This window comes from Coregonus clupeaformis, unplaced genomic scaffold (genome assembly GCF_020615455.1).
Source record: "Coregonus clupeaformis isolate EN_2021a unplaced genomic scaffold, ASM2061545v1 scaf0960, whole genome shotgun sequence".
Lineage (NCBI taxonomy): Eukaryota > Metazoa > Chordata > Actinopteri > Salmoniformes > Salmonidae > Coregonus > Coregonus clupeaformis.
The window spans coordinates 144,481-156,923 of NW_025534414.1; the positions used below are offsets into that span (position 1 = coordinate 144,481).

General features: G+C 42.7%; 1 protein-coding gene across 1 annotated transcript; it reads right to left on the reverse strand.

Moving 5' to 3' along the window:
• Positions 1-274: 274 nt before the first annotated feature.
• Positions 275-3,507, reverse strand: LOC121535792 (GTPase IMAP family member 9-like). Its single transcript, XM_041843087.2, has 2 exons — positions 2,946-3,507; positions 275-1,658 (listed from the first exon to the last, which is right to left on the reverse strand). The coding sequence occupies exons 1-2, from the start codon at positions 2,953-2,955 to the stop codon at positions 826-828; spliced, it is 843 nt and encodes a 280-aa protein (XP_041699021.2). The 5' UTR covers positions 2,956-3,507; the 3' UTR covers positions 275-825.
• Positions 3,508-12,443: the final 8,936 nt, after the last annotated feature.

Sequence of the window (12,443 nt, forward strand, 5' to 3'; positions counted from 1 at the left end):
TGGAGGATGGATGTCTAACGCTGCAGTACACCGGTTAAACCAAGTTATGGCCCCCTCTAGTGATGGGATGTTAGTGCTAATTTTGGGTTGGAGTTTAACTCTACACAGGAAGACCTTGGTTCTTCATTCTAAACAATAAAATGCATCCCTTCCTTCTTTTCTTATAGTAATCACTGATCTAATAGATATATAGTAATGAAAATTGTATAGGTAAATGCAATAGTACAATTACTTCTATAAGCACAAACATTGTGTGAAAGACTTGAGTCAGAGGTGCAGTTGAAGTAACAGCTTTAATACTGAATTATGGGTACATGCAGTCACATTCAAATATGCCAGATGAAGGAGTAAGTCACAATCTCAAAATCAATACATAAATACACCTCCTCAAAGTATGCATGTATCATTACACTCATGATTATTCTGATTCTTTCTCTCATAGAACGTGAGGATGAGACCTCTGCTATTACAGTCGTCTGTGTGTTATCTGTTACACAGGATGATGGAAAACACTGATGTACTTCTGACATTTTAAGTTAGTTTGGCAGATTCAGGTAGGTTCAGCATTTAAAGCAGGTCACTCAATGTTATGATTGTAAGCAAAGGATATGAGTTCACCTGGCATCCGGACAATCACTTGCCATCAAGGGCAAATCAAGTCCTATCATAATATTATTATCAGTGCCACTTTATCATTAATGAAATGTCATGTGATTTGTAGTATAGTATTGTGGTGCTTTTTTTCCCTAGTCTTCAGTACTTCATGTCTTGTTCTATTGTCTCATGCCATCCCACATTTAATTGTTTTTTTATGATGACACCACCTCAGAGGATATTACAAAAATAGCGCAAAGGATTTTTTATTACGTCGTTACTTCTTTCAGCTAAAGCTCTGGCTGATGCACTGGTGGTTGCACTTAGGATGGCTTGATGTTTCTTTAGGAACTCTCCTTCATATTTTGCCTTTAGTTTCTCCTCCTCAATGCGCACCTCCTCTTCCTTCTCTCTCAGGATCCTCTTCGTCTCCTCTTCAATCGCCCTCTCAGCCATTTGGAACATCTCAGTGGTGTAGCAGCTTCCTCCATTCATCATGACCATCTTGTTCATCTTCTCAAGCAGTTCATTGACCTGGGAGCGATTCTTCTTATCTTTGTTGTTGAAGAGATGATACCGCCCACTGCATTTGGCAATGACATGCTGAAGATCTGGACTGGCACGCAAAAAGTCTTCAATTGTTTGTTCTTCATCAAGCTGGTCTGCATTTGTGAAGAGGATGATGATGTATCTTGCTGCATCTTCTCCAAAGAATTTCTGAATCATCTCCACTGCATCTTTCTCTTCCTTTGTGAATCTAACCAACGCTATCACTACAAGGAACACATGGGGACCAGGAGCAGCGAAGGAGATGCACTTAGCAATCTTTATCAGGGTCTCCTTTTGTGATAAGTCAGTGTCAAACAAGCCTGGAGTGTCAACAATAGCAACTTCTCTCCCATCCACCTCCCCTCTAGCCTTGTCACACTCTTTTGTCAGAGAAACAGGGGAACGTTGAGACTCAAAAACTTTTTTCCCCAGGATGGTGTTTGCTGTTGCACTCTTCCCAACTCCAGTCTTCCCAACCAGAACAATCCTCAGCATCTCCTGTTGCTTTTGCAGCACTGTTGAATGACAGACAGGCATGGTTGTTACTTTTCTTCTTGAAATCAGAGTCAAACATGTTTGGTCTGTAGAACCTAAACTGTGAGCAAATTACCAATGGCTGACTATCAATTGAACTGTGTGAATGCAACTGCAACATGAAATTGTAAACTATAATCATTCTTTTTGATCAAAGAGACAAAGACATTAACAGAAGTACAATAATCCTGTGCATTCTGCAATGAAATATAACATTTAACATAAACAATTAACCTATCAAAACTGACTAAGCTAATCGTTATTGTGGTATGCGGTACTGACACGTCATTACACATACACGCCACCATGTAGTACAGTACTGCATATGAGTAGCTTTTGGTATTACTGTTAAAGAGTATTGGGACGCACGCAACACACCTTGGGCATTTTGGACAGTGGAGGCAATTGCCGACTGCCTGGTCTATAAATCGCCTTGCTTGCATCATAAATAAATACTAATTATTATTTGTAGATCAGTCAAATTTACCCATGATACATCACGTTTTTTGATACATCACATTTTTGATGCTCTCGAATATGGTTGTTGAGTGCAGCCGTGACCAGTGTTGTCAATTTAGCAACTTTTCATACCCCTCCAACTACTTTTAATGGTAAAAGAGTCTAGCGAGTAACGACAAATTCAACTACTTCTCTGGGGAGTTTTGTCACCGAGAGTTTCTATGGTTTTGATAGCATTTCGCGCCTTTTCCCACTCAATCTGCCGAAAAACGAAAGTGGAAGAAGTTGTCTGTGCAACAGAATTCACAGCAATGGCACACACACAGGCAGAGAAGCACAAGGCGGGGACCCCAGATGTGTCGTAGCAAGGCTAATTGGTGCTGTGACAAATTGGTGCATGCCTGTTACACCATGCTCAGGTTTAGTAATGAAGCAATCAGTTCATAAAGAGCTACTCCTCACTTCTTCCAATACATAAAGAGTTCAATGGGTTATTTAGTTGTGGTTGAATCAAAAATATTGTTAAAAAGCACAGCAATGAGAGAATTTCATGAGCAGTTAATTTTTGAAGAACACAAAAAACAAATACTAGACATGAGTTCCATTATGTCTTATTACCGTGTAGGTAATAACTACCGTGTAGTCCCCTGTAGCTCAGTTGGTAGAGCATGGTGCTTGCAACGCCAGGGTTGTGGGTTCGTTTCCCACGTGGGGCCAGTATGAAAATGTATGCATTCACTAACTGTAAATCGCTCTGGATAAGAGCGTCTGCTAAATGACAAAAATGTAAATGTAGGTAGGTTACTCACCACCAGCCATATTTGGGTCTTGTAAAGTCGATCCGACAAGTCTTGTGAGAGAGAAGGGATCTGTCCAGATAACAGAACTTCTCCTATAGCATCACTCAGGCGGTCTGCCCAATAGACACGCCCACAGTATTCTCTTGGCAGCTGCTCATTTTCGAAATAATGCTTCGAACACACCGACTGTGAACCGTTTTGGTACACCAGAAGTACATTCATTTCCAATGGAACACTGCGTTTGCATTGCAGCATTGCGTTGCAGAGGCAGTTGCAGTGCGTTCTTGGTGGTGTTTCCGTTGGATTTATCAAACGTATGCGTCAAACTGTATGCGTAAACGGGTTGACAGAAATGGTAGCAGAAGGTTAATGTTGAACTTTTGTTGCACATATATCTAGATAATGCTGCATACTATTTTGCGCAATAATACAGTCGGTGTGTTCAAAGCGTAAGTTTCCACAACGTTCGTCTCTCTGATCGTAAGTCACATGATTGCAAAGAAACAGTGTCTAGGTCTATCCCAATACACAAAACAAATACCTCCCCCTTGCTATTTTCCACAGTCTTCTTCTTCGATGAGGTTTAACGGCGGTTGGCATCCAATTTGTTGCATTACTGCCACCTACTAGACTGGTGCACAACTCCCTTATATTTTGCTTGAAAAATAAAATAAATAAATACCCTACCATCTAACACTACACTCAGAAATTCAAAAATATTAATAATTAACACCACCCTACTCCACTATTCATTCCTACCTCATGCCCTCAACCTGACATGGTTAACCCTCCCTGTAACTCTTCTGATGTCAAGTCTCGCACACCCAAATACCTCTCTGCAGCTGCCACCACACCCTCCATTTTCTTCGACTTACGTTCTATCCCTGCAGTACAATTAATAACCATTGGTATAAATGCTAAAAATCAGATCTTACTGAAACATATACAGTGGCTTGCGAAAGTATTCACCCCCCTTGGCATTTTTCCTATTTTGTTGCCTTACAACCTGGAATTAAAATGGATTTTTTAGGGGTTTGTATCATTTGACTTACACAACATGCCTACCACTTTGAAGATGCTAAATATTTTTTTTTGTGAAACAAACAAGAAATAAGACAAAAAAACAGAAAACTTGAGCGTGCATAACTCTTCACCCCACCAAAGTCAATACTTTGTAGAGCCACCTTTTGCAGCAATTACAGCTGCAAGTCTCTTGGGGTATGTCTCTATAAGCTTGGCATATCTAGCCACTGGGATTTTGGCCCATTCTTCAAGGCAAAACTGTTCCAGCTCCTTCAAGTTGGATGGGTTCCGCTGGTGTACAGCAATCTTTAAGTCATACCAACAGATTCTCAATTGGATTGAGGTCTAGGCTTTGTCTAGGCCATTCCAAGACATTTAAATGTTTCCCCTTAAACATTTACATCATTTAGCAGACGGTCTTATCCAGAGCGACTTAGAGTTAGTGAGTGCATACATTTTCATACTGGCCCCCCGTGGGAAACGAACCCACAACCCTGGCGTTGCAAGCGCCATGCTCTACCAACTGAGCTACAGGGGACTACGAGTGTTGCTTTAGCAGTATGCTTAGGGTCATTGTCCTGCTGGAAGGTGAACCTGCGTCCCAGTCTCAAATCTCTGGAAGACTGAAACAGGTTTCCCTCAAGAATTTCCCTGTATTTAGCGCCATCCATCATTCATTCAAATCTGACCAGTAACCCAGTCCCTGCCGATGAAAAACATCCCCACAGCATGATGCTGCCACCACCATTCATCACTGTGTGGATGGTGTTCTTGGGGTAATGAGAGGTGTTGGGTTTGCGCCAGACATAGCGTTTCCTTGATGGCCAAAAAGCTCAATTTTAGTCTCATCTGACCAGAGTACCTTCTTCCATATGTTTGGGGAGTCTCCCAAATGGCTTTTTGGCGAACACCAAATGTGTTTGCTTATTCTTTTCTTTAAGCAATGTCTTTTTTCTGGCCACTCTTCCATAAAGCCCAGCTCTGTGGAGTGTACGGCTTAAAGTGGTCCTGTGGACAGATACTCCAATCTCCGCTGTGTTGCTTTGCAGCTCCTTTAGGGTTATCTTTGGTCTCTTTGTTGCCTCTCTGATTAATGCCCTCCTTGCCTGGTCCGTGAGTTTTGGTGGGCGGCCCTCTCTTCGCAGGTTTGTTGTGGTGCCATATTCTTTCTATTTATAAATAATGGATTTAATGGTGCTCCGTGGGATGTTCAAAGTTTCTGATATTTCTTTATAACCCAACCCTGATCTGTACTTATCCACAACTTTGTCCCTGACCTGTTTGGAGAGCTCCTTGGTCTTCATGGTGCCGCTTGCTTGGTGGTGCCCCTTGCTTAGTGGTGTTGCAGACTCTGGGGCCTTTCAGAACAGGTGTATATATACTGACATCATGTGACAGATCATGTGACACTTAAATAAAGTCCACCTGTGTGCAATCTAACTAATTATGTGACTTCTGAAGGTAATTGGTTGCACCAGATCTTATTTAGGGGCTTCTTGGCAAAGGGGGTGAATACATATGCACGCACCACTTTTCCGTTATATATCGAAGTTATTTTTTTCATTTCACTTCACCAATTTGGACTATTTTGTGTATGTTCATTACATGAAATAAAAATAAAAATCAATTTAAATTACAGGTTGTAATGCAACAAAATAGGAAAACGCCAAGGGGGATGAATACTTTTGCAAGGCACTGTACCACTACTTTCCCCAATGCTACTTCTCACACCTTGGAACCTCCCTCCTACACACTGCTGCCACATGCCCATAAGTTTGACACCTGTAACATCGTAATGTATTCGGTACATAAGCTCGTACAGGATAACTTATATATCCTAACTTCACTTTATCAGGCAAAGACTCAACTTCAAAACTCAAAAGAACAGACAATGACTCTTCTGTTTCCCCACTCTCGCCACCCTGTTTGCGTCACACCAAACGACGAGCATCACAAACACCGGGAGTCTTCCCCTTCAGTTGATCAACTTTTACATTTACTGCTACCCCAGTAATCACTCCTTTCAATGGCGCCCTTTTCTTGAGACTGAAACAATTTACAATTCTTTCCCCATTTGTTTAAATCTGAGCGCCTTCTCCCTCTGACCAACAGAAACACAAACAATTATCACTAGACCACTTCTGGTTACGCTCACAGATTCCACTTTACCCAACGCTTTTTTCACCCATCCTGAAACCACAAATGGATTAGCCAAACGGCAAGGGTCCACTTTTTCCAAAAACTTCACTCCTACCGTCACAGACCCATCTTTATCCTGACCCTCTGTGCAAGCCTTGGGCTCCGAGTACTTCACCACACCTACCACCTCCAATACTTCACCCTCATTCACTTCAATTTCTCCTCCTGTCTTCAGCTCACTTTGCTTACATTTCCTACTATTCTTCTTTAACAAACCTTCTTCCTTTTTCCCGCCATTTCTTACCGACTCAAGCTCACAGTCTTCCTCCCTCTCTCTCTTAGACCTCCTCTGCCTCTCTTTTTCCCTCCATTCCTCCTCCATCATCCAAGTATATGTCTCCTTATGATAATACTGCACTTCTCCTGACATACATCTGTTTCTTGCGTTCTCAAGGGACGCCATTTACCCATCCTCCCAATCTGTTCCTGTTACACCTTCAATTTTCCATGGTCCCTACACCCAAGGCTTTAAATTCCTACCGCCAGAGGGAGAGCGCGTTTTCCGTTGACGTGATCTACATCTTTGGTGGGTAGCTCCCATTATAAACCCTCGGCAAGCCATGTAGCCGTAAGCTCATTTGAAAGACAATAGCAGTGAATTTCTCTCATTTCAAATTTGGCCTGCCACCTTCCAGCTAACCATGGCCATGTAGAGGCACAATCTGTTTTTGTTGTTATAAACAGTGGTGGAAAAAGTACTCAATTGTCATACTTCTCTAACAGAAAATGACTCAAGTAAAAGTTAAAGTTACCCAGTAAAAGTGTAAAAGTATCTGGTTTTAAATGTACTTAAGTACAGCGGTAGAAAAAGTACTCAATTGTCATACTTGAGTAAAAGTACCAAGTTAAAGTAAATGCTATACATCAAATTCCTTATATTAAGCAAACCAGACAGCACGATTTTCTTATTATTTTTATTACTGACAGATGGGCACACTCCAACACTCAGACATAATTTACAAACACAGTGAAGTGGCGACTCCGGGATGCTGACCTTCTAGGCAGAGTTGCAAAGAAAAAGTCCAGTGTCTGTGTTATTTTGCCCATCTTAATCTTTTCTTTTTATATGCCAGTCTGAGATATGGCTTTTTCTTTGCAACTCTGCCTAGAAGGTCAGCATCCCGGAGTCGCCTCTTCACTGTTGATGTTGAGACTGGTGTTTTGCGGGAACTATTTAATGAAGCTGCCAGTTGAGGACCTGTCTATTTCTCAAACTAGACACTTTTGTATTTGTCCCCTTGCTCAGTTGTGCACTGGGGCCTCCCATTCCTCTTTCTATTCTGGTTAGAGCCAGTTTGCACTATTCTGTGAAGGGAGTAGTACACAGCGTTGTACGAGATCTTCAGTTTCTTGGCAATTTCTCGCATGGAATAGCCTTCATTTCTCAGAACAAGAATAGACTGACGAGTTTCAGAAGAAAGTTATTTGTTTCTGGCCATTTTGAGCCTGTAATCAAACCCACAATTGCTGATGCTCCAGATACTAAACTAGTCTCAAGAAGGCAAGTTTTATTGCTTCTTTAATCAGCACAACAGTTTTCAGCTGTGCTAACATAATTACAAAAGGGTTTGGAACACAGGACTGATGGTTGCTGATAATGGGCCTCTGTACGCCTATGTAGATATTCCATAAAAAATCAGCTGTTTCCAGCTACAATAGCCATTTACATTAATGTCTACACTGTATTTCTGATCCATTTGATGTTATTTTAATGGACAAAATAATTGCTTTTCTTTCGAAACCAAGGAAATTTCTAAGTGACCCCAAACTTTTGAACGGTAGTGTATGTGTGCCACAATTATTGGCACCCCTTCATTCAATACTTTGTGCAACCTCCCTTAGCCAAGATAGCAGCTTTGAGTCTTCTCCTATAATGCGTAATGAGGTTGGAGAACACATGGCAAGGGATCTGAGACCACTCCTCCATACAGAATCTCTCCAGATCCTTCAGATTCCGAGGTCCACAACAGTGTCACCTGCAAAGCACCCCCACACCATAACACCTCGTGTTTCTTGGCCCAAGCAAGTCTGTTCTTCTTATCTGTGTCCTTTAGTAGTGGTTTCTTTGCAGCAATTCAACCATGAAGGCCTGATTCACGTAGTCTCCTCTGAACAGTTGATGTTGAGATGTGTCTGTTACTTGAACTCCGTGAAGCATTTATTTGGGCTGCAATTTCTGAGGCTGGTAACTCTAATGAACTTATCCTCTGCAGCAGAGGTAACTCTGGGTCTTCCTTTCCTGTGGTGGTCCTCATGAGAGCCAGTTTCATCATAGCGCTTGATTGTTTTTGTGACTGCACCTGAAGAAACATTCAAGTTCTTGACATTTTCCGGATTGACTGACCTTCATGTCTTACAGTAATGATGGACTGTCGTTTCTCTTTGCTTATTTGAGCTGTTCTTGCCATAATATGGACGTGGTCTTTTACCAAATAGGGCTATCTTCACTATACCACCCCTACCTTGTCACAACACAACTGATTGGCTCAAACGCATTAAGAAGGAAATCAATTCCACAAATTAACTTTTAACAAGGCACACCTGTTAATTGAAATGCATTCCAGGTGACTTCCTCATGAAGCTGGTTGAGAGAATACCAAGAGTGTGCAAAGCTGTCATCAAGGCAAAGGGTGGCTACTTTGAACAATCTCAAATATAAAATATATTTTTATTTGTTTAACACTTTTTTGGTTACTACATGATTCCATATGTGTTATTTAATAGTTTTGTTGTCTTCACTATTATTCTACAATGTAGAAAATAGTAAAAAATAAAGACAAATCTTGGAATGAGTAGGTGTGTCCAAACTTTTGACTGGTACTGTATATATAATATACAGTGGGGAGAACAAGTATTTACTGCCGATTTTGCAGGTTGTCCTACTTACAAAACATGTAGAGGTCTGTAATTTTTATCATAGGTACACTTCAACTGTGAGAGACGGAATCTAAAACAAAAATCCAGAAAATCACATTGTATGATTTTTAAGTAATTAATTAGCATTTTATTGCATGACATAAGTATTTGATCACCTACCAATCAGTAAGAATTCCGGCTCTCACAGACCTGTTCGATTTTCTTTAAGAAGCCCTCCTGTTCTCCACTCATTGCCTATATTAACTGCACCTGTTTGAACTCGTTACCTGTATAAAAGACACCTGTCCACACACTCAATCAAACAGACTCCAACCTCTCCACAATGGCCAAGACCAGAGAGCTGTGTAAGGACATCAGGGATAAAATTGTAGACCTGCACAAGGCTGGGATGGGCTACAGGACAATAGGCAAGCAGCTTGGTGAGAAGGCAACAGCTGTTGGCGCAATTATTAGAAAATGGAAGAAGTTCAAGATGACGGTCAATCACCCTCCATCTGGGGCTCCATGCAAGATCTCACCTCGTGGGGCATCAATGATCATGAGGAAGGTGAGGGATCACCCCAGAACTACATGGCAGGACCTGGTCAATGACCTGAAGAGAGCTGGGACCACAGTCTCAAAGAAAACCATTAGTAACACACTATGCCGTCATGGATTAAAATCCTGCAGTGCACGCAAGGTCCCCCTGCTCAAGCCAGCGCATGTCCAGGCCCATCTGAAGTTTGCCAATGACCATCTGGATGATCCATAGGAGGAATGGGAGAAGGTCATGTGGTCTGATGAGACAAAAATAGAGCTTTTTGGTCTAAACTCCACTCGCCGTGTTTGGAGGAAGAAGAAGGATGAGTACAACCCCAAGAACACCATCCCAACCGTGAAGCATGGAGGTGGAAACATCATTCTTTGGGGATGCTTTTCTGCAAAGGGGACAGGACGACTGCACCGTATTGAGGGGAGGATGGATGGGGCCATGTATCGCAAGATCTTGGCCAACAACCTCCTTCCCTCAGTAAGAGCATGGAAGATGGGTAGTGGCTGGGTCTTCCAGCATGACAACGACCCGAAACACACAGCCAGGGCAACTAAGGAGTGGCTCCGTAAGAAGCATCTCAAGGTCCTGGAGTGGCCTAGCCAGTCTCCAGACCTGAACCCAATAGAAAATCTTTGGAGGGAGCTGAAAGTCCGTATTGCCCAGCGACAGCCCCAAAACCTGAAGGATCTGGAGAAGGTCTGTATGGAGGAGTGGACCAAAATCCCTGCTGCAGTGTGTGCAAACCTGGTCAAGACCTACAGGAAACGTATGATCTCTGTAATTGCAAACAAAGGTTTCTGTACCAAATATTAAGTTCTGCTTTTCTGATGTATCAAATACTGTCATACAATAAAATGCAAATTAATTACTTTAAAATCATACCATGTGATTTTCTGGATTTTTGTTTTAGATTCAGTCTCTCACAGTTGAAGTGTACCTATGATAAAAACTACAGACCTCTACATGCTTTGTAAGTAGGAAAACCTGCAAAATCGGCAGTGTATCAATTACTTGTTCTCCCCACTGTAAGTGTTGGGGGGAGGGAAATATGTTAACATAGTGTGTTATTTCAAATACTTCTCTTGCATTTTGTAGCTTATATTTCTGGCTGTAAAGGGTGCCAAGGACCTGAAGTCAACAGTGTGGCGGATTCTACAGTCTTGCCATCGCCACAAACTGGGGTGTAATCATTACTCCAAACGTTCTGTTTTGCAACAAAAAAGTGTTTCTATCTCAGGTTGACTCAGGTAGGCCCCTCGCTGTTTGCTAAACCTGTCCAATAGAAACGCTAGTTTTGTTTTGCAACTGTTTGGAGTAATGATTACACCCCTGGACTGGGGCAGGGGATAAGGCCTGTTTCAGGGACTTGTTTCTGAAGACAATTCTTCACAGTAAGTTTTTATATTATGAATTGTGTTACACCTGTTTTCTCAACTTTTAAGTACATTCTTAAACTCTTGTGTAAGAGCATGTGCGATTCAAATGTAACTTAATGTTCTTTCTTTGTATAGGAGCCATTCGGGAAGAATCCTGCAACCCGGGATGCCATGGATGAGGGGGTCCAGATTCAGGTCACTCGTAACTGAAAGGGGCCTCCGATTAGTGAAGGCGGGAGAGGGATCCGAGGCAGTGAGGGTCAACATCAAGTCTCTGACCACCTGTCTCAAAGCCAGCCAACCTCAAGCCACAAGACTGTTCCAACAACTGAACCCTGGGCTGACGATTGCAATGAAATAACTCAGCAAAAAAAGAAACAGCCCTTTTTCAGGACCCTGTCTTTCAAAGATAATTCATAAAAATCCAAATAACTTCACAGATCTTCATTGTAAAGGGGTTAAACACTGTTTCCCATGCTTGTTCAATGAACCATAAACAATTAATGAACATGCATCTGTGGAACGGTCGTTAAGACACTACCAGCTTACAGACGATAGGCAATTAAGGTCACAGTTATGAAAACTTAGGACACTTAAGATGCATTTCTACTGACTTTGAAAAACACCAAAAGAAAGATGCCCAGGGTCCCTGCTCATCTGTGTGAACGTGCCTTAGGCATGCTGAAAGGAGGCATGAGGACTGCAGATGTGACAAGGGCAAAAAATTGCAATGTCCGTACTGTGAGATGCCTAACACAGCACTACAGGGAGACAGGACGGACAGCGGATCGTCCTCACAGTGGCAGACCACGTGTAACAACACCTGCACAGGATCGGTACATCCGAACATCACACCTGCCGGACAGGTACAGGATGGCAACAACAACTGCCCGAATTACACCAGGAACACACAATCCCTCCATCAGTACTCAGACTGTCCACAATAGGCTGAGAGAGGCTGGACTGAGGGCTTGTAGGCCTGTTGTAAGGCAGGTCCTCACCAGACATCACCGGCAACAATGTCGCCTATGGGTACAAACCCACCGTCGCTGGACCAGACAGGACTGGCAAAAAGTGCTCTTCACTGACGAGTCGCAGTTTTGTCTCACCAGGGGTGATGGTCGGATTCGCGTTTATCGTCGAAGGAATGAGCGTTACACCAAGGCCTGTACTCTGGAGCGGGATCGATTTGGAGGTGGAGGGTCCATCATGGTCTGGGGCGGTGTGTCACAGCATCATCGGACTGAGCTTGTCATTGCAGGCAATCTCAACACTGTGCGTTACAGGGAAGACATCCTCCTCCCTCATGTGGTACCCTTCCTGCAGGCTCATCCTGACATGACCCTCCAGCATGACAATGCCATCAGCCATACTGCTCGTTCTGTGCGTGATTTCCTGCAAGACAGGAATGTCAATGTTCTGCCATAGCCAGCAAAGAGCACGGATCTCAATCCCATTGAGCACGTCTGGGAGCTGCTGGATCGGAGGGTGAGGGCTAGG